Genomic DNA, 22091 nt, shown 5'->3' with positions numbered 1-22091 from the left:
GGATGGCAGAAGTGGTTGTAAACTCTTGGAAAATAATTGTGGTAATTATTTACAGGGTAAATGGGAGTTATTGCTCTGACAGCAATATATTTGGAATTAAGCTTTCAAATCAGAGAAAGGTGATGTAACTCTATCCATTTCCAGAAGTGTTAATCTTTTAGAAATGTTCTAGATCACCCAGTAAACACTGATATATAGTGAAGTGGACAATTGGGATGAACATGTTTATTCATGGATGAACACAAGTTACAGATGCAGCTCAGACTTCAAAATGCCTGTCATTAATAAATGTGTTCAATATATTCAACCAGTGTCTCTGAAGAATAGCCATGACTAAACCTAGTTATATTACTTTACTCAACCAGCTGCACACTTTATGACAGGAACATGTTGGTGTTAATGGACTACCAAAAAAAGAAAAAAAAAACTAGTCAAAGTATTTCAAGGCAGAATAAATTCAGAGAACAGTAAGTCAAAGCAGGGAAAACCTGAAAGCAATAATGTTTTGTCAAGTATTATGAAGTCAATCAGGCAATCTCCAAGCAAAGTTTATCATGGCACAATGAGACAAGTGTTTATAAACCTTCCTCTAGTGGTGCTGTACTGTAGGAAATCACTTTAGGTATTTTGACCTTGTGGAAAGGAAACTAGTGCTGCATCGCAGATGTAAACCGATTTAGTTAAAGGCTGAAGAGTAGTCTGTGTCTATTGAGGTGGAAATGAGGCCCAGCTTTGAGTTGTATGTCTTGTTATTCAACAGGAAGTGGACTTTCACAGCCGTGTGATTGTAATATATGGGATAATAATAAATGCCAAGCAATTGATCTTCTCATATGCAAAGGACTAAAGCAGCATTTTTTATGATGCTTTCTGGTAAACAGTTATAGGACTTCAATCTTGACAGCTCATAAATCCTAATAGTATTTTCCATCTCTTCTATGTGGGGGGGAAAGCAAGAATAGTATTGTATAAAGTGTTTTTTGCTTATCCCCATGGCCAAGAAGAATGCTTTCTGACAACTTTTTATTAATGCCTGCATTACCTCATTTTTCAGCTTCAGGGCAATATGTGAGCTGCATTAGAATTGGGCACAGGAGCATTTTATGGCTATAGGAAAAAATAAACCCAGACTTTCTTCTTACTTACATTATATGCATCTTCTACTGCAGTTGTGATGCCATATCAAATATAATTGCTGTACAACCCCCAAAATGATGATGCATACTCCAGGAATAAATACAGCACACACACACAAATATATAAGAACTTTGGACTTTCTACAAAACCAGCAGTGGACAGCACTTTTTTTTTTTTTTTTTTTTTTTGAAGATTTAAAGGGATTTTATTAATTTGATTAATTGTTTTTTCAACTAAGTATTAAAGTAATTAATAATCTGCTTAACTATTTTATGGTGAAATCATGTGTTTGTGTTCATCTCGAGGCAGACAATGTACCAAACACGCAGGCAATCTTGCCTGACACAGTCCCTTCTTTTATTCTGTTTTTCAAATGAGACAGTAATCACAATGCCTTAGCCTGCTGTTTTTCCCACATGTTTTTGGTGGTTGTTGTTGTTAGTCCCAGGATGTTTTGTGTTTAGAATATACAAGACAGATTGAGATTCTGTTTTTATTATTTAAATGTATAGAGGAAGGTCTCTGGATACAACCCATCTTGTACCTTTTTGTATGATAATTCAGCAGATCAGAGGAGTGCAAACTGCAGTCATCTCCCTCCTAACTGAAACAAAAGAGAACCCTGTAGAACCCCAAGCTTGGCTCACGCCTGGGCCTCTTGTGAATGGGTCTGTGCCCTTGGCTGTAACAATGGCTTTCACATGATAATGACTTTTCTTAGCACCCTGTAGATAAAGTCCAACTCTCAAACATTCAGTCCCTTGGAAGCGTTTACTGACTGTAAGTACATCATCACACTGATCCGAAAATCCCCCGTCTATCTTTTTTGTTTTTTTACAAATAAATGCTTGAGGGACTGGACACTGTTTATTATAAACAGTAACAGTTCTCTAAATTGTAAGGGGGGGATATTGGACTGTACTGGTTCTACAGGTGTAAAAGGACCCTCGTTTTTTAATATAGGTATGCACTTAGGGCAATTTTTTTAAATAGTTCAATTCTGGTCCTTTGGGGCTTTTTGAAGAGTCAGTATTGTGAATGTTGATCTTCTAGTGGCAGGGGCTACAGAATAAATCTCTCATTAATTATATGACCTACATAACACTGGACATCTGACTGAAAAAGGCAACACCGTCGCGTTTGTTACAAGAGGCCACTCTAGCTTTTGACCCAGCAGTCCAGTAAATTATAAATTATCTCTGATAATGACATCCCAGGGGAAGCAAAATTGGTTAGGAATCAGAAAAAAAGTAAATGGAGCTTAGTTGCCTGATGCTAACTTTCTTATTCCACAGAGGAAGCTGCTTGCTGTCCTTTCAAGCCCAGCACAAACGTGCTCATGGGCAGAGCAGGCTTGTTGTTAAAGGCAGCAGGAAAGGCTACACCTTTTTCAAATTCCTTGGGGAAATAAAGGGCACCACAAGGTCAACTGTCCCTCCCATTTTGGAGATTGTTTTTTGTGCAAGATGTCTCTGGCTACTGGCCAAGCAAATCTGAATTACTAATATTAATCCATTGTCTGTCAGGGGATTGAAGTCTGTATTGTATCCTTTTATAACCCCCCCCCCCCCCAACATTGTCACCTCAGTAAATTATCTAAACAATTAAAAAATGGCACGAAACAACATATATTTGGAATAATGTTTTATCCAAATACATCAATCAAATGAGAATAATATTTCACTTTACCCGCGCCCTACCACATTGTTTTAAAGTTTAGACCACTGTGGTGTTTTATAAACTCAAAAGAACTTTAAACGCTTGCTTTTATGCAGTCTTGTGTGTTGTGTGGTGTGTTTGTTTTTTTTTTTTGTTTTTTTTGTTTAACTTTCCATTTAAAAAAATTATACTGTAAGCATTTTATTTTTGTATCTGATAATCTTGTGCATTAGAAGGGAGAGAAATGTCATCCAGAAAAGGGTTGTTAAGCTTGTAAAGCTGGGGCTTTTTTTAAGGGCACAATAATACATACACATTTTTTTCATTTGATTTGATAGTGTTCTGTCCTAGCAAAAAAAAAAAAAGTTTTGTTTTAGTGTTTTGGCTTTCTCCCTAAGTGGGGTCTATAACTAAGTGCAAATCCTTATCTGGGTTGGTTGGAGCAGAGAACTGTTAGGATTCATATGTTAATGACCTCTTCAAATTCAGGGGCTACTTGTTAAATGATTCTGGCACAATGTATAGACTTGCTGACATCATTGTTAATTGGGAAAGTAGGAGATGACTTTGAGGGAACCTCCTCACACATGCATTCAGACTTGAGAAAAACAAGTGTGTGTGTGTGTGCATGTTTGTCTCTGAAGGAAGTCTTTTGGAACATTTCTTTGTAACACTGGCTACTTAACTAGCTGGAGCATATGGGGAGATAAGCACATTCCTGGAGAAATGAGGTAAGATTCCAAGGGTTTTATAACTTTTTAACTTTAATCCAGTCTGTGCTTTTGCTGTCTTGCAGCAGAAACTTTAACCAAAGGGATTCAAGCACCGAGTGAAACTTGCTTTGTAAAAGACAACAGACTATACTTAAAATGTCAGCTACATGAATGGGACGCTATCGTTGTCTAACAGTTTCTTTTGAATCTAATCTGCAATTATTGAATCTAATCGGTACTATATTTGTAGCCCTTAACTCTCTACTCCTGGCTTTTTTTAAATGTATTTTATAAATGTTGAATTGGTCAAGTTAAGAACGTACCATTGTAATGGTGGCATGTTCATGATTAGTGTAAAGTTCCCCGGAAGCTGCAGCTATGTCCGGGCTGACGAGTGTTAAGACTCCCTGGTGTTTTTGGAGTCTCATGATGTGTTTGAAGTGTGCTGGGAGGATCTTCCTCTGTTGTTGCTGCTTGGGTGGGTAGGTGGGTGTGGGGGATGTGAGTGGGCAGGGTTCACTGAATGGGCTGGAGGTGAAGGAAGTCGGCAGTGCTGGTAGCCATCTGGGTCTGCTGTTCACCACGGTGCAGTGTTTGTACAGGCTGTGGGTATAGTGACAGCTTGAATATGGATGCTAAAACTTCCATCTGAAGTGGGAACAGCCTCAGTCCTGGAACAAACAGTGTAAGATTCACTCCAGACTAGCCAGCTACTGCTTTCAGTGTGGATGAGTAGCTCTGTGCGAAGTCAGCAGAAGTAAAGGGTTAACCGGAGCATAGTCTACTCTACAGTCATGCATTAACTTTCAGCTGTAAAACTGTTTGTACACGTCTGCTGTGGCTGGACTCGGCTTTGAAGGTAGGAATTGATTTATATTTTTGGTTTTGCCTGCTCAAAGATTTGGGGGAATTTAATACTTTTATTCCCCCTTCTTTGTCTTTTCTAGATAGATAATTCCTGGTCTGTCTGTTAATGACACAAGTCAGACGAGTGACAGAAGGGGCATTGCCTTCTGAGAGGACCACATTTAGAAGGGGCTAATGTTCGAATCCAAACATTTTTATAATTTTGTTGACATTGTTGGTTCAAAAGTGTAAAACTAGTAGGAGTAAGAGCTTGAACAATACAGGCTATATTATTATTATTATTATTATTATTATTAGTATTATTATTATTATTATTATAATAAATACATTTTTAAATGTTTTGTCAATTAATTACGTAGCATAGCATATATGTGTGTCTAATCCATTACTGTATAAACAGCTTATTTGTAAACTACTCAATCGAGCAGAGACAATTGCGATTGGGTTTACAGTTGGAAATGTTTACCATTTTTATATTACTTAAACAATATGGTTAGAGTAATTTAATTTCTGGAATTAATTTTAGACTAGTCTAATTTTTTCTACTTCATAAATTGCTGCTTCTTCGTTTGCATAAAGCCGAATTGGTAATTCACGTCAAAGCTTAGCTGTAAATTGTTTTAATTTTGATGTTGAATATTGATGCTACATTTGGGGTTGGCTAATGCTCTTCTCAATAGCAGATTAGATGACTGATATGAGAGCTGGCATCAGATTTGTATCCAGTTTGCAATGCAAATCTGTCATTGGGAGAGTACTCTGTCTCCAGGCACATGGATCCACCATATATGCAGGTGGTCCATGTAAGCTAGACTGATCTCCAGAGGCAGTCTCAGCAGTTACTTGGCCTTGAATTAATAGCTTTAATGAAGGATTTTTGCTGGCACTGCAATGTCCATGGAGTTTTGGCCAAATATTCTCTTATTTTCATTTATCATTGGTAATGTAGCCAGCATTGTACACTTATACAATGTGGTTGTATTAGGACTTGTATGTGTGTTGGGTGGGGGTGGTTCTATGTTTTTTTTGCTAGCATATGGACTGTATTATATGAAATTTATACAGTTCTAGTCTTGAGACTTTTTAAAATTCTCTCTTCTCAAAGTGTTTTCTCTAAGAGATTTGTTTTAAAGGCCTGTGCATTTTTTTTCACAAAGGAACACGTTGTTTGAGTGCCAACAGGTGACAAGTTGAAACCCGAGTGCATGTGTATATTGGACCACAGTTCTGTATCTGTCCTGTATGTGGTGTGTTTTGAGTAGAACGATGAAAAGCCAGTGGAAGGATTAAAAAAAAAAAAAAAAAATAGAAATGTAATGCAAAAAGGCCCTTCACAGAAAATAAGACTTTTTACGAGATGTAAAAGAACCCTTATTTTTTATTTTACTGACATTGCATTTCTTCCTTTTGTTCAGGGGTCTGTCACTGAGGCAGTAATAAAAGTGGAAGAATGCAGTGAAAGAATGAGACAGTTGTGGCACGTTGAGATTGCCTTTTGTCTGTTTAATGACCACAATGTGTGTCGTTTCCAGGTACATTTGATGTGTCACTTGGTGTGTGTGTGTGTGTGTGTACCATGAAGTTAAGTTGCTGGAAGGAGTTTTATTGTGATGCTCTAATAGGAGTCAAATGGTTAGATATGGTGCAGAGTTTGAACAAATTACCTTTTCATACCCAGAGGTCATGTTTTAGCACTTCACTAAATCAGCATATATATTATTCGGATGAAATCAATCCCCTAACAGGTCCAAGCTACTACAGGCAAAAGGCGCGCTCTCTCTCTTTGTTGTGTTGTAATTGCAGCAGTTCTGTTTTCCAGTGGACAAGCTATTCATTTAATTAGGCACAGACCATATCTTTGACCTTTGCCATGGCCTTTTCTCATTTTTTTTCAGCAAGCCCATATTTCTTCATATGTGAAGCCCATAGAACTTTAGAAATGGAAACTGCAGAGATTTAAGAAATGTAGGATTAGAGTTAGAGTATAATATTGTACATTTATTGCCCTGTAGGAATCCTTTGAGTTTACATATTATATAAATGTAATTATTTTGTTTTTTGTTTTGTATGATGCAAATACACTGGAGTGACTTGTGTGGCAGGAGCTAAGACTGTTTTTCATAAATCCTGGCAGCCTTGAAGGAAGTAGTCTCTCCAAGCAACCCAACATTGCTTCATTCAACTAGTCTTTCAGGAACAAGGCCTGCAGAGGAAAGACTTCATATGCACAGCGATTTGCATTGGGGAAGGTGTTAGAAGCCTCTGTCTTAGTTTCTCACGCCACTCTTATTGCTATTGTAATTTTCTGAATTGTTTGATACCAAATTTACCATACGACTCGCTGGAGCAGCCAGTGTGACTCACCTGCTCTCCAAGCAACCCCTGCACCCTCGCTTGAGGCTACCTCTGCCATTATGGGTGGATTTGTGTGATATGCATCTTGTGTTCCCCAAAGCCATGTTAACAAGCAGTTTCACAAAGAGAAGTTGTAAAACAATTTGCCCCACATGACACTGCTGAACAGCAGGGGACAGTGGGGGGTGGGTGTTCGAGTAACTGGTCTAAGAATCCATGACCTCTTGTACCTGATCACCGGTGACGATACAGGATGTAAAGTTCAATGGAAATGCAGTACTTTAAGAAAGACATTGAGGTTTATCAATAGGACTTCCCTAATCGTGTGCCAATCTCTTAGAGTGTATTGACCACAGTAATTCAGGAAAGGGATGTTAAAAAAAAGAAAAAAAAATGAGTACACATTCCTACCGGTAATTAAATGGCAATTGGGAAATGAAACAAAGCAGTACTGTAACTTTTTTTTTTTGTGTGTGTTTTCTTAAACCTTATTTTCACACAATGTTTTCTGACTAAATAGGATTTATTTTATAGTATTATCTTCAGAATAGTCTGCTAGTTTAAGGCACTGTGGCATAACAGTTGACATGTACTGTTTTCTGTAGGGCCTCAAATACCTTGTTTTATGAATAGCTGGTAGCCACTTGCAGAGGATTAGCTAATCATTGCCAGGGAGCCAGAGAAGCCATGTAGAGCCATCACACAAAGAAAAGCATCGTTAAACCAGAGAAACTGTCTCTGAATCCAGCTGACACTGCAACAGTCAACCAAGTTTAACTTTGAAGAAACAGAAGTTGTGTTGTGTGATTTTTTTTTTTTTTTTAAACTTTACTTTGCACCCATCTTTGTCTTCAAAGCAAATGCAGGCATCATCTGATTAGTTTTCTCAGCTGTTTCGGTCTACCTCCTGTGTGCTTTCTGCTGAGTGTGGGTGATGGATGCAGCCCCCCCCCCCCCCCCCCGAAGAGGCTCACTAAAAGCTCGTGTCTGAAGAATGGGCGCAACTGCAAAAGCATCCGTTCACACAGGGCCTGCTATCTGTCGTGGGATGAGCTTCAGTAGCAGAAGAAATGCTTGTGTGACACCTAAATGATTGCAGGAAATATCTGAAATGAAAGAATATTGGAGCATTTACTTCTAGTTTTAACTTTTTTTTTTAGTTCCAGTTTTGTATGACCGATACAGACCGCAAGGTGTGACTTCTAGCTAGTGATGTAAATGACTTCATGGAAGATGACAGCAGTGTCCTCCTTCTTTTGGTAGTCGGTGTGTTTTTTTTTTTTTTTTTTTTAAACATACCTTTGCCATGAGCTGCTCTGGCTGCCATTTATACTTTCGATGCATGCTTTAATGTTTTGTGCTGCGTTTTGCCCTCTCAACACAATTTCTACAGAAGAGTCAAAGCCTTTCTTCTTGGTTGAAACACTTGAATGTATTGTATTTATTGAAGTTTATGGAATTGTCAGTAAAAACACAATGGGGAAAACTTTGTTTGGTCTTGCTGGTGTGAACGTTTATGAATGTGTTTTGATTACTCTGCTTTAATCTGGCAGCAGATTTTTAGACTTTGAACATATAAATTGAAAAACCAACCTTCATGCAAATCGAATAATACTTGACTACTGTGTGCTTGAACCACAGTGTAATTACTGTAAGATTTATATCATTACTGTAGCTTAAACTAATTTGAGATGCATGTATGTATCGCCATGTACCAGCAGAATTATCTAATGTTTTTGTATTTTTCTAAGATATTTGTTTTATTTTTTTTTATTATTTTTTTTTTAGACTTGTAGCAAGCATTTTTCTTTTCAAGAGTGTGTTCAATCCTGAATGCAATTCAAAGAGCAAATTATATTTCATTGAAGTTTGCCAGAGCTTTTTGACTAGGCTTATATATTTATTAGAGTTGGACAGCCAGTCAACATTAAGCAGTGCCTCTCTTGATGGTTCGTTGCCAATGTCAACCACTGGCACTCTTAATGCAGAAAGATAAGGCTTATGCTGTTAACATGTTTCAACCAAGTCTCTAAACGTCTAGCTTATTTTGAGGCCTGTGTCTGATTTCTGTTTGGTTCACCCTATCTGATTTAAGACATTTTAAAGTGACATTGAACATCACTTCAAAGATAATCAAAATGCTCTTGAAACTCAATGTTATATGACCAAGGTAGAATAATATCTTAATCTGCTAGACCATGTTATCTCCCTTTTAGTCCTCTTTTTGTAACAAGTCTCCTCCACCTCTGCACAGAATCGCTGTTTGATGCATTTTGACTGTTCAAGCGGGTATCATCAGCAAGGAGTCTTGTCGCTAGAGATGGAGCAAAAAGTAAGCAAACTCGGCTTCGGTTTTCAACGCAGTTCTACTTCAGACGATGATTCTGGCTGTGCTTTGGAAGAATATGCCTGGGTTCCACCTGGTCTTCGGCCAGAACAGGTATGGATTTACATGATTTGCTTGTGTTCTGTTCTAAAGTCATTGATGTATGTTTAGGTGCTCGACCAGTTGTTCCATAAAAGAACTGCGATCTGGAAGTTCTTCACACACTTGGCAAAGTTTTAGCTCCAAGCATAGACACAGCTGAAGGTTAACTTCTTATTGAGAAGGGTTAAAGCAGTACCATAGCAACTGTTTTGAGCTTCCAAAGCAGCTCAATGGCTAGAATTTACTGTATTTGTGGAAATGATCCCTGCCCCCTGGCTGGTTCTTAGGGCAGGTAAAATCCTGCCTTTAGTTAAACAGGGCCAGCTGTTGCTGAAAGCGGTATTTTATTAGGTGTTGGGTGCTGGACACTAATTAATGAGACCCTTGCTTCACTGCAGCTTCTCTGTATTCAATCTGTCATCAGAGTTTGAAAGCCAAAGTGTGTGTCCTCTTCTTTTTATTTTTATTTTATTTTTTTTTACATCCTGTTGGAGTCGATTTAATAAGATCCCATGATTTTTGCAAAGGCCTAATGATTTGAGGTAAGGTTATTTCATAGGCTTGTCTTGCATCAAGGGAGGAAAATGGGTGTTGGTGCACAATGAAAGATGTGTGGATTTTCACAACCCCCACCCCACCCTAATATTGACCCCATACACCAAGGGCTATGTGTATTGTAGAACATTGGCTGTACACCTGGCTTTAATTTAATCTCTTTTCTTTTCACTGTATGTGTTTCATGATGCAGGTCCCTTGTCTGGTTTTAACACAAATCAGAAGCTTCATTGGCTGGTGCAGTGAAATCTTTAGTAAACAGTTTTTTCATACATTTGAAATGGTGAACATCCAGGATCAGGGTTACACAAAATACTGGTAGTGCATACTCCCTTCTCTGTTAACCAGGAGATGTTACCCAGGAGAAAATGAACTGAGGGTTGTGGTGTTCAGTTGGTTCCCATGCGGCTCCTGGTTCTGTTTCATACTATGCAGTTGTTGGAGTTGATCTTCATTTTTTAGAATTACCAACAAAACACTACCCAAAAATGCTCACATTTGTGATGTTTACTTGCATGTTTGAGTCGCAATGATTGAAAGTACATTATTTAAAAAAAGGCTGAACATTAGGTTGTCTGCAACTTTTTTTTTTCTGCATGGCTTGCCTTCAGTCAGTACTTGGATTTCAGTGCATTGTTTTTTTCATTCCCTGTTTTTTTTTCTAATGAGGTCTGGCATTGATTTGCTGCATTCTTCAGTTTGCACATTACAAGCTGGGCCTGCATAAGTTGTAAAACCGACCTTTTGTTTATTTAGAGAGGAACCCACTTTAGTAAAAAAAAGATGAAACCAAATGCAGCCTAGGCTTTTAATTACTGCATTTTTATTTGAGGATGTTGGGTTAAACCAGGCCAGGGGATATGCAATTTACTCTTTCTTTTTCCCACAGAATCCCCAACTGAAAGGTGTTTAGCCACAGGAACTTTTGACAAAAGTCTTTCTAGCCTGCAAATTATATATATATATATATATATAATATATATATATATATAAAAGGAGGGGGGGCTACAATGACTGGTAATGCAATAATTTGGACCTTTTACAGTCAGCAAAAAGATTGAACTTGTGTCTGGAGGAGGTGTGGCATTTTCCCAAAGAAATGGAACAGAGGGGGGTGGGGAAGGAATACAATTATATTCCTCCTTGGAAGCACACATGGAAGCAATGAAGATTGATGTGAGGGATAGGCCAGATATGCAGGAGATCACTAAAACTCCAAGCTTTTGTCTTTCCAATGTGCAAAGTGTGTGGAGCCAGTGTAATTTTGTTTATAGCGGCTGTTTATCAGGATTGCTTCACACATTATGTGTGGTAATTGTAGCTCAATGTGGAATGTTAGGTGGGCTTGTTGACCAGCTTGGGAGAGGGAGGCGGAATTAATAGCAGCATTAAATGTGCATAATTTATGATACCACCTCTCCTTAATTGTCAGTGTAAATTGCATTCCACAAGATGAGTTCAGCAGTTGGGTGCTAGTTATAGCAGAGACGATCTAATTCTACTGACTTGGCTCATCTGGTCCTTGTAATGGCTGAAGATCGTAAATCCTGCCCTGGACCTCTGGTTAATGTAGCATCACACAGTTCCTATTAAACTGCAGTATCCTGGTTAAAATGACAACCGTCTGCTACTTGCCGGAGGTAATTTTTTTGTGGTAACTGTGGGACTCCTTATTCCTCATTATCCTCTGAGTATCCACCGTTAATCTTTGCCAATTAAGAGCTCCAAATGTCCTTTTTTCTTTTTCTTAACGTTTTTTATTTTTCTTGTTCACAGGTACAGCTGTACTTTTCCTGTCTGCCTGATGAAAAGGTTCCTTATGTGAACAGTCCTGGAGAGAAATACCGAATCAAACAGCTCTTGTACCAACTGCCTCCTCATGATAATGAGGTAGGAAAAAAAAATACAAAGTCAGGCATGCAAAAAAACAGCAGGCGTCCTTGTTAAACCGTTCCTTTAAGTAAAGCTTGCCATGGAAACGCACCACTTCTCTCTTTTTAAAGTTTCAAATCAAATTATTTAAAGCCTGCAATTAGCATGCACTGCTTAGCTCACATTGTTTGGCAGTTTGTATTTTAAGAGGTAACTCAAAAATGCAGTGCTATCACTAGGGTTACCATGTGACTCCATGTTCACTGGGACAGTTCAGGCATTTTAACTTACACCCCAATGGATTCTAGTAAGTGTAGTCCTGCTACTCTTAAAGAAAAGAAAGCGAATGGTACCCGAGAATGGTCAAATGTATCACAATGCATTGCGATCTGAGTTGAAAAGCCTGAACTGTCCCAATTTTTCCTAATGAACATGGAGTCAAATGGTAGCCCTAGCGATCACAGAGAATATTGTTCTCTCTTGTATTCAAAGTGGGTCAGTACAATAAAACTTTACACAAGAAGCTTTCATGCTGTTTGAAACCACCCACCGCCTATCATGAGCTTAAAAATTCCTAGCATTACTTAAGTGTAGAAAAGAAAATATTCAGTGTCTTAAGGTTTGAAATGAGAGAAATGCATTTTTTTTTAATACTCCTTGTTGAAGTTTAACTTTTATTTTTAAATAATTAACTGAATTAAACTTGATTTTGTTTAAGACTGTGTTTTAATTCCTTATGTAGGTTTTATTTAGTTAAGCTATACTTGGGTTTTTAAAGTGACACATGGATTTTAATAAATTTGAATCTGTTTGCTTTTCTTCTTTCAGGTAAGATATTGCCAGTCCCTTAGCGAGGAGGAAAAGAGAGAGTTACAGATGTTCAGTACACAGCGCAAAAAAGAGGCACTTGGGAGGGGCACGATTAAACTGCTACCAAGAGCACTGATGCACACAGTCTGTGAACAGGTTTGTTACTTTTAATTGTAAGATTTTACAGTATTTTAAGAGGTCATTCGTAATATGTGTTGACTGCATTTTCATAAGGCAGCTGCAGTATTCAATCAGATTCTCAGATGGTTTAGATCAAGTCAGTTTTAAGTAAAAAATGCCTTAGTAACCTGTTTCCAAGAGTGCTGAAATGTTCAGTGGTTGTCTTGTGAAAACCGTTAAAACCTGTCACTTTAGCATATGATCACCATCTATCATTTTTTTAACCTGGATCCTCTATGGATATCTTTCTTTCAAACCAGAGACTAAGCCCAATGTTTGTGGTTCTGGGTCCTGTAGTCAACAGATGTCAAGAATTGATGCAGATCCACATGGACAGGGCAGAATAAAGGATATATTTTTCTCTGTAGTGGTTCTGTGAAACTCTGTGCTGGTAGAAACTACATTCCAGTTGGCTGGTTTGTTTAAAACCACATTTTGGGCCGTAAAAAAAAAAAAAAGTGAAGTTGTTGAAATGTATTTATGAACTTTACAGGGAAACGTTTAAAATGGCACTGCAAACTGGGTTCTGTATTCTGCTAAATCTGTATACACTGTTAACGAATACTGATCCTTGAGTAAACTCCAAGTGTTGCTTTACTGGTGACCCTATTAAATAGGTACTTTAATGTTACTGTACTTTGAAAAGATGGTTGTAATTTAATGCTGACCCATTGTATTTGGTTTGTTTTCATAGTGTGGAGAGAACATCAATGGAGGTGAAATTGCAGTCTTTGCATCAAGAGCAGGTCCTCAGCTCTGTTGGCACCCAGCATGTTTTGTTTGCGCAACCTGCAATGAGCACCTCGTTGATCTCATCTATTTTTACCAAGATGGAAAAATTCACTGCGGCAGGCACCACGCCGAACTTCTGAAACCCCGCTGCTCGGCATGTGATGAGGTAAATTGGGTCAAAATGTGCCCATTATAACAAATGAATGTAATAGAAAATCTAATTTAATATTTTGGCACTTTTACATTTCCGTTGTCTTATTTGTACTGAAATAGGGATATTCCATAACCATGTTTTAAGCTATAGGTAGGTTAGGATTGCCATTTATTTAGTTAACACTAGTTGGTTTGTTTATTAAACTGGGATTTTAATTTTTTATATCCAGTTTCAGTTTTGTGTTGATAAGTAATGAATATAACCCATGTTCTTTTAAAAATCGGTTTCATGTTAGACAGGAATGTTGGGTGGGGTGGGATTTGAGGGAACCAGCTTTTTATTCCATTTGGTGGCAGATAAATTCACAAAGCCTTTTCTTGTGTGTGAACTTGCATTCTGTGTAGTTCGACAATATTGTGTAGAGTTGTGGCCTTTAATCATTTTACAGAATGTACTTTGAATACCAAAAGAGGGCCTACAAATGCAACTTGTATTTGACAAATAGATGTTACATGATGCAAGATTAATAGGATTTTTTTTTTTTAGATAATATTTGCTGATGAGTGCACAGAGGCTGAAGGCCGCCACTGGCACATGAAGCACTTCTGCTGCTTTGAGTGTGAAACTGTTCTGGGTGGGCAGAGGTACATCATGAAGGATGGACGTCCATACTGCTGTGGCTGCTTTGAATCCCTTTATGCAGAGTATTGTGAGGTCTGCGGAGAACATATTGGTAAGTTTACTTGCACCCAGTATTATGCAAATTGACCTACATGTAAAAAGCTTGACTGTAAGATAAACCGTTCCCATTGTCTATTTCATTCAGGTGTCGATCATGCCCAGATGACTTATGATGGATTACACTGGCATGCTACCGAAATGTGCTTCTGTTGCTCCCAGTGCAAGACCTCCTTATTGGGATGCCCATTTCTGCCCAAACAAGGAAGGATTTACTGCTCCAAAGCCTGCAGTGTGGGGGAAGACATTCATGCTTCTGATTCCTCCGACTCTGCTTTTCAGTCTGCGAGGTCGAGAGAGTCCAGGCGGAGCGTGCGTATGGGCAAAAGCAGCAGATCCGCCGATCAGTGCAGACAGTCCTTGCTGTTCTCTCCGGCTGTGAACTACAAATTCCCTGGCTTTTCTGGCAACGCTGAAGACACCTTGTCCCGGAAATTGGGTGGCCTAAGTCTCTCTCGGCAGGAAACCAACCTAACGGATGATCATTTTTGGAAGAACCGTGAGGAACAGGAGGCCCCTGAGGACCACGAAGAATGGGCTGAGCATGAGGACTACATGACACAGTTGCTTCTGAAGTTTGGAGACCGGGCCATTTTCCAGCAGTCTGAGGACACTAGACAGACAGACCTATGGGTGTCTGACAATGGGATGAAACTGAAATCTGAATCCAAAACCAATAGCCAAAATCAAAGCCTGGCAAGCAAGAAATACCAGTCTGATATGTACTGGGCTCAGTCACAAGATGGCTTGGGGGATTCTGCTTATGGTAGTCACCCAGGACCTGCCAGCAGTAGAAAGATCCAAGAGCTAGAGATGGATCATGGTGCAGCTAGCTATAAACAGGACCAAAAGCAGTGGTATGACGACTCCTTAGAATGTATTACAGATGAACTCAAACAGCCTGAACACAGTGTCAGAGACTCCATGGATTCTTTAGCTCTATCTAATATTACTGGTAAGTACTACATTGTTTTAGCAGAGATTAAGCATATATGAATTTTAGAACAGTTACAATGGTTTGAAATATAGTGCCAAATTATAGGTGGTGTGAAGTTACGACATGCATATCCCTGAAAAACATTTTTATATTGCTTTTGGGTATTTAATTTACCAATTAAAATAATTATTTAGGAACATTTAAAAAAAAAAATCTTTCTTTTTTTTTTTTTTTAAATATTGGCATACGTTGGATTCAATCCAGGCATGATTTGAAAATGTACCCCAATCAGTGTATTGCTCTTATCAGAGGGATACAGTAGCTTCAACATTTTGAAGCTGATACGGAGAGACATTTTTGCTTCCAGTATATGATATTTTAATGATTGTAAAACTCGGGCATTATAAAGTGTGCACAAAATGTCTGCAAATGTAGTACTTGAATCGTGCATTGACCTGGAAAGCATTCCTAATTATAAACTATTCTTGTTCTACAGGAGCTTCAGTGGATGAAGATAGCAAGCAGAGGCCTTCCTTGTATTCTCTACAGAACTTCCAGGAACTTGAAAATGAGGACTGTGAAAAAATGAGCAACATGGGGACATTGAATTCCTCAATGCTTCACAGGAGTGCCAGTTCCTTAAAGAGCCTGACTTCCGAGCTGGAGCAGGAAGAAGTGTCGCTGCCAGAAGAAAAACCAAAGCCGATTCACATGCCGATGCTTCGCAGATCCAAGTCTCAGTCGAGGCCCCAGCAAGTGAAGTTTTCGGATGATGTCATTGACAACGGACACTATGAGACAGATGAGGTCCGCCAGCCTCCAATGAGTGAAAGGACTCGTCGGCGGGTCTACCACTTTGACGAGCAGGGCCAGCGACCACGCCATCATCACCATAGGCACAGGAGGAGCCGGAAATCTCGTTCTGACAACGCACTTCACCTGGCAGCTGAAAGGAAGTCCCATCCCAAGGAGAGATCCCATATTTACAACCCAGAGGATTACGACAAAATGATGCAGACCAAGTGTCCACAGGACGCTCGGGCCTACATGCACAATCCAGAGCTGTATGGACAGTTTTCCCATGCCACATCTGACCGTGCGTTGCAGAACCAGGTAGTGGATACGTTTCTCGGGTTGTATGGAGACGAGGAATCCTGGTGCTCTACCTGTTCTTCTTCTTCATCTTCTGACTCTGAAGAAGAAGGGTATTTTCTTGGGCAGCCCATTCCACAACCCAGGCCACCACGATACAATTATTATACAGATGACCTTACCGGTCCAATGTCGACGTTGCCAGCATCCCAGTGTGGGAAAAGAAAAACTAAATCAAAAAAGAAAAAGGGACGCAAGGGCAAAAATTGCATCATTTCATAGACCAGTGTATTAAGGAACCTATTTTACCCCTGTGGACTATTTATGTTGCACTCAAATTGAATAACAAAGTCGTTTTTTTTCAGTGCAGCCGTTACATTTTTTTTTAAACCAGGTTTACAGTCTGAGTGTTTTAAATGATATAGAATTATCACAGTTGACCATGTAACATGTTGTTAATGCATATGGTCTTGCAAGCAAACGGATGAAGACTCTTAAGGGTTTTCTCGTTAAAAAATTAGGCTACATAGAAAAAGCATTAAACACAACAGCATTTAGTAATTTACTATACTTTGTATTTATAATGTAGCTATTAGTGACTAACTGTAATCATAATTTAATGGTGCAAATATTAATGTACATATTGTAAAGTTAAGATTTTAAAATATTTTTATATCCCTGAATTACAAAAGACTTCTGTTTTGTTGTAAGAAATAGAATTAATAGTGCCGCCAGCCAGCTGCCTTTTAGTTCGAAATGATTGCCCTTTTGTTAGTCAGGGTTTTAAAAATGTATAATGTAGTATGTTGCCAGCAAAGGTGTTTTGGTGTTCTTGTTGCTATTTACATTTAACAGCTTTTTTTGGTATTGTATGTCTATAGAGGACCCTGTGTGTGACAGGGCAATGTAAATACCCCAGTAAATAACCAAGGCCTTGTTAGGTTCATTTACGGGTTAAGCATTGTAAACGGATAAATGTAATTTGTATAAATGTAAAAACTGGAACATATGGCTAAGGATAATAAAAGCTGATATTGTGATGTTTGAGACCTGTTCATTTTTTTGAAAATCGTTTTAATACTGCAATGCTTTAAATTCCACTTTAAAATTAGTAATTTTATCAATTCTTTTTTTAGTAATAATGTGCTTGTGATTGTCTGTCTTTTTTTTTTTTTTTTTTTCTTATAGGCAAATTTCAGTATCGCTGTTGTAGATTTAATGACTTGCAAGCGGAGTATGTGCATTCATACATTACTTGCAGATTTTATTATTGAAAATTAGCCAAATGAATTGGACGGCTTTAATATTGTGTATGTGTTTGTTTTTATAAAGGATCTCCATTTTCCTAATAAAAGAAAGTTTAACTCTCTTGATGACCATGCAGAAACCAAAAGATTGTTTGAACATGACATGGTGGTATACTTTATGTAGTAATACTAAAATAAACTTTTTATAATATTGTGTGACAATGAAGGCATTGAGGTAGACTTGTAGTCTAAATGTTTGTCAGTAATCTGTTTCTTTTAGCACTTTTGACACAAACACTTGGCTTGACTTATTTCAAAACAGTAGTAATATAAAAGCAGTAAGCTGCAGATATAATAGTCCACAGATTGTAAGCCAAAATAAAGTTACAAAATTGGTCAGTCTATAAAATCTACCAAAATATGTGTCTTTATTACCAAGAATTTACCCCTCCACTGTGTCCACTGCGGTCCTGGAGTCCTGTTCCATTGCTGGTTTAATACATACGATTATTATGCTTTAGGACCTGGTCAGAGGTTTAATTGGTAACATTTAACAACTAAGGACATGATTGGAACAAAGACCTGGACTTGAAGTGCTGACATTGCTTAGCCTTGCTGTACAATGCTTCATATCAAAAGCGGACAAGTGTTTTGGCTAATGCCAGCATCAGTGATTCAACGTTGGCCGAAATGATTGTGTACTTGGCTTGACTTATTTCAGAACAGCAGTAAATTAACATTTAAATGCATCTGTGCTTTGCATTTTGTTACCTTAATTTTATGATTCCAAATGATTGTAAAAACCAGAGCTAATGCACTGTGTTGGAGATTGACCTGTCTTGTGTCATCTTCATGGCATTTCATTTCAGTTGCAAATGTGTTAGACTCTAATGACTAATGTATTGTTGCTTTAGATGCCTGGAATGTCTGCATATGTCATTATGCCCTTTCATTTTAATACATTGCATTTCCAAGCCACTGAGGAACAGGCAGAGTGTGGCTCCTCGTACGATGGCATGTCCTTGAGGAACAGGCAGAGTGTGGCTCCTCGTACGATGGCATGTCATTGAGGAACAGGCAGAGTGTGGCTCCTCGTACGATGGCATGTCATTGAGGAACAGGCAGAGTGTGGCTCCTCGTACGATGGCATGTCATTGAGGAACAGGCAGAGTGTGGCTCCTCGTACGATGGCATGTCATTACTAAATGTCTTCATTTCGTTTCCGTTTTCTGAATGCTAATGGAAAATGTGTTTAGAATTGTTTTATTTTCAAATGCCAGAATAACCTACAGAAAAGCAATCTATGGAAACTTGTTAAATCTTAGTCAGAAGTAATATTTTAGACAGTTTTAAAAGGTGAAGCACATAAATCAGAACAACTTTTACAAGTAAAGCGACACTACAGGGACAGCTAAAGCTGGAAAATACTTAATTATAACTTTCAGCCAAACCAACCACATGTATGTGCTTTAATTTTTGTAAACCCTGAATGCCTATTATCCTACGGCTACAGAATTCCATAGATGGAGGTCATAACTAAAAACCATCAACTTTCCTTGCAGTACAAAACGAAGGCTGTGTATTTCCAGAAACTAACCTTGAAAGAACAAAAAAACTAGTCTCCATGAAAATCTGCAAAGAAACATTTATTTTCCATAAAGAACTTGTCCAATTCTATAGCAATGACTTTTCATTGAAAAATATTGATAACAAGTATTAATAAATAAGAAAAAGCAAGTCACAGTTAGTTAAATAGCCCACTACCGGGTGTGTGGTAAGACATAGGCCTTATCTTAAGTATGCATGCAGTGGGTTATTGCGCTTATAAAATGGCAAAATATTTGTGGTTTTTTTTTGGTAGTTTTGAAAAACTATAAATATAACTGCTTGTTTACATTTTATAGACCTTGGTAAGGTTTATTCCTCCAAACACACTACCTACATCTCGTCAACATTAGTTCAACTTCTCCAGAATCTCCCAGTCAGTCACAGTGAGGGAGACATGCCAAAGGTCATATCAATCAACCTACACAAAATAGTTTACAGCATTGTAACACACACTGATTTTTGCAATTACTGTAATGTATTTAACTTTTTTTATACCATATTCTTAAATATGAACTTAAGGGTTTATTTTTATTTTCAAACGCTGCCCCTTTTGTGATGAGCCAATTCAACCGATCTCCAACCCTGATTTTAGATCCTGCAGTCTACAGGAATTTGATACAGGGTTTTTATAGAAACTATTGCCCTTACCTGCAAGATAGAGATTGATATTTTACAGAAAATAAACCCAAGGAAATTGATTGATCTTAAGAGGTGAATTGACTTTAGTTGTTTGTTAGAATTTCTTAATACACAGTCATGTGATCTTGTTACACAAATCACAGCATTTAATTTATCCAAACCCTTTTAGACTTGTACTTCTTTTAGGTTGTACGGCCTATATAAGAAGTTGCTTCACACTGCGCTACTCTAGTGCCACCTAATAGCAGTAGTAGGTACCACTGAAGAAAAATGTACAAGTTTTTTTGCAAGGGGATGCTAATACCCCTTTCACACAGATGAGTTATGACGGCTCAGAACTGGCACTGATGCGTTATTTTGGTGTGTGTGAATTGCTTATATCGTCACACAGCCGTCTCTGAACAACCATCCTAACTACCTGTGTGAAAGGCTATGCCGGCACTGAAGCACTATAGTGGGCGTGTTTGAAAGTCAACATCCCACGTGACTATAACAGATGCAGTTGTTCAGCCAGGCACTCAAATGTTTATCTTCCCATGCGGAAATGTTTTTTCCACTCAGTGTCTGAAAATCTTGGGAGTGTTTGGTTGCAAAATACATCACCATGTTGTCGTTCCATTACCCAAGTCGAGTGCTCACACATAAATAATTTGTGAAAATCAATACAATATCCCATATGCACCTATATTATTATTTGTTTATTTAGCAGATGCCTTTATCCAAGGTGACTTAGTGACTAGAGTGTGTGAACTATGCATCAGCTGCAGAGTCACTTACAATTACATCTCACCCGAAAGATGGAGCACAAGGAGGTTAAGTGACTTGCTCAGGGTCACACAATGACTCAGTAGCTGAGGTGGGATTTGAACCGGGGACCTCCTGTTTTGCATTTTGTTTGGTTTCCATTGCCATGAAAACAATTTGTTGACTGACCGGTTTGAAAGTTATACTCACATGATCCTGATGGCTGTGTGAAAGGATTATGACGGTATTATACCGGCATAGATTGCGCACGTTAATGCTGTGTGAATGGGTATTTAAAACAAGAACTGAAAAGTCTTGAGAGGGCTCGGTAGCCATATGTGTGTAAGGGGTATAATTCTGTGTCGTGTCGTGTCGTGTCCCGTCCCCCCCCCCCCCCGCAAAATGGGGACAGTGCTGGAATATTCAAAAACATCAGTAGATACTAAATACAATCAAGTAAATAAAAGTTCAGAAAAACAAAGTACTTGCTTGTTTTAGCCATGAAATACAAGCAGGTTTATCAATCTGAACAACCTGCTTGATGCTTACTGCTGCTTTATTTAAATATTCCAGGTTCATGTACTGTACTAATACAACCATGAGTCACAAATTACACACATCCAAATAACTTTATACAATGTTTATTACCATTAAGTCAGTTTAAAACTTTTCTTTGGGGGGGGGGGGGGGTACTAAAAATGAAAATATATGAAATAAACAAACCTCTGTCACAAAAAAAAAATCTAACAGCAGGTAAATAATTCTCTTTAAACCTGCAATAATAAATCCATAATACATGTGTTTTTAAAATAGACTCTGTATGCTGACCAATGTTCTTTATAACAACCATATATCCCAATACTGTTATGCAATCAACAAGATTTTACAAAAGAACAATCAAACTATTGAATGGGTCTCCAGATGTAGACTATGGAGTTCACTTTTTTGGCAGAACTAGGATTAAAACAAGTATTTCATACTTAACACTGTAGGAAAAATGGTAAGGAATGTAATGCGAGGGGTTTAATCCAACTATAAATGAAACTTTTCTTCCTCTTTCCCTCTGTGGTTTTCAATTTCATAAATAAAACTATATCCAGGCTCTTCTGGTAAATTGCAATGTTTAATAAATGTAGAAGCAGTTTGCCAATGAATTCACTGTGTTTTAAAATGTTATTGCCAAACTTGTTTGTCAGTTTCTAAATAACCATTTCTGGTTTCAAACTTAAACCATGTAGTCCCAACTCCTCCCCCCCCCACGCCCCCACGCCCCCCACACCCCCCACCCCACCCCCCCAAAAAAATAAACAACAAAATTGTCACATGAGTACATCGTCTGTATGTTACCTGAATAACACATTAGTTCTAATAGTAATGCAACAGTCAAATTATATAAAAACATATCAGATATTGTTGTCTATTCATTCTGGTTGGGCAGGAGCATTATCATATTCTGAAATAAAATTCTTAATTTCTTCAATGCACCTTTCACCGATCTCACGCAGGTTCTCTCTCAAAGATAACTGCACATGTTTCTCCAGAGTTGGATCTTTATTAACCAGCATCTTCACAACCATCCCAAACGTCTCACAGTCTTGTCTATAAACCTGCAAGCAAACAAAAT

At 38.2% G+C, this 22091-nt stretch overlaps 2 protein-coding genes across 2 annotated transcripts in view; one reads left to right on the top strand and one right to left on the bottom strand.

Moving 5' to 3' along the window:
* Window positions 1–17276, top strand: part of LOC117416188 (prickle-like protein 1) — a 32600-nt gene extending 15324 nt beyond the window's left edge. Inside the window, exons 2-8 of the mRNA XM_034027264.3 lie at window positions 8986–9171; window positions 11491–11604; window positions 12415–12552; window positions 13271–13474; window positions 14009–14195; window positions 14289–15155; window positions 15634–17276. Coding sequence (XP_033883155.3) covers window positions 8998–9171; window positions 11491–11604; window positions 12415–12552; window positions 13271–13474; window positions 14009–14195; window positions 14289–15155; window positions 15634–16511 — 2562 coding nt within the window. The 5' untranslated portion in view covers window positions 8986–8997 and the 3' untranslated portion in view covers window positions 16512–17276. The remainder of the gene's footprint in view (window positions 1–8985; window positions 9172–11490; window positions 11605–12414; window positions 12553–13270; window positions 13475–14008; window positions 14196–14288; window positions 15156–15633) is intronic.
* A 4480-nt stretch (window positions 17277–21756) lies between these two features.
* The window catches only part of pphln1 (periphilin 1), a 62165-nt gene continuing 61830 nt past the window's right edge, over window positions 21757–22091 (bottom strand). Inside the window, exon 9 of the mRNA XM_034025240.3 lies at window positions 21757–22074. Within this exon, the coding sequence (XP_033881131.2) occupies window positions 21889–22074 (186 nt within the window). The 3' untranslated portion in view covers window positions 21757–21888. The remainder of the gene's footprint in view (window positions 22075–22091) is intronic.

The sequence above is a fragment of the Acipenser ruthenus genome, chromosome 7, assembly GCF_902713425.1.
Source record: "Acipenser ruthenus chromosome 7, fAciRut3.2 maternal haplotype, whole genome shotgun sequence".
Taxonomy (NCBI): Eukaryota; Metazoa; Chordata; class Actinopteri; order Acipenseriformes; family Acipenseridae; genus Acipenser; species Acipenser ruthenus.
The sequence above is the reverse complement of the archived record's forward strand: the minus strand, read 5'-3'. Positions and strand labels throughout refer to the sequence as shown.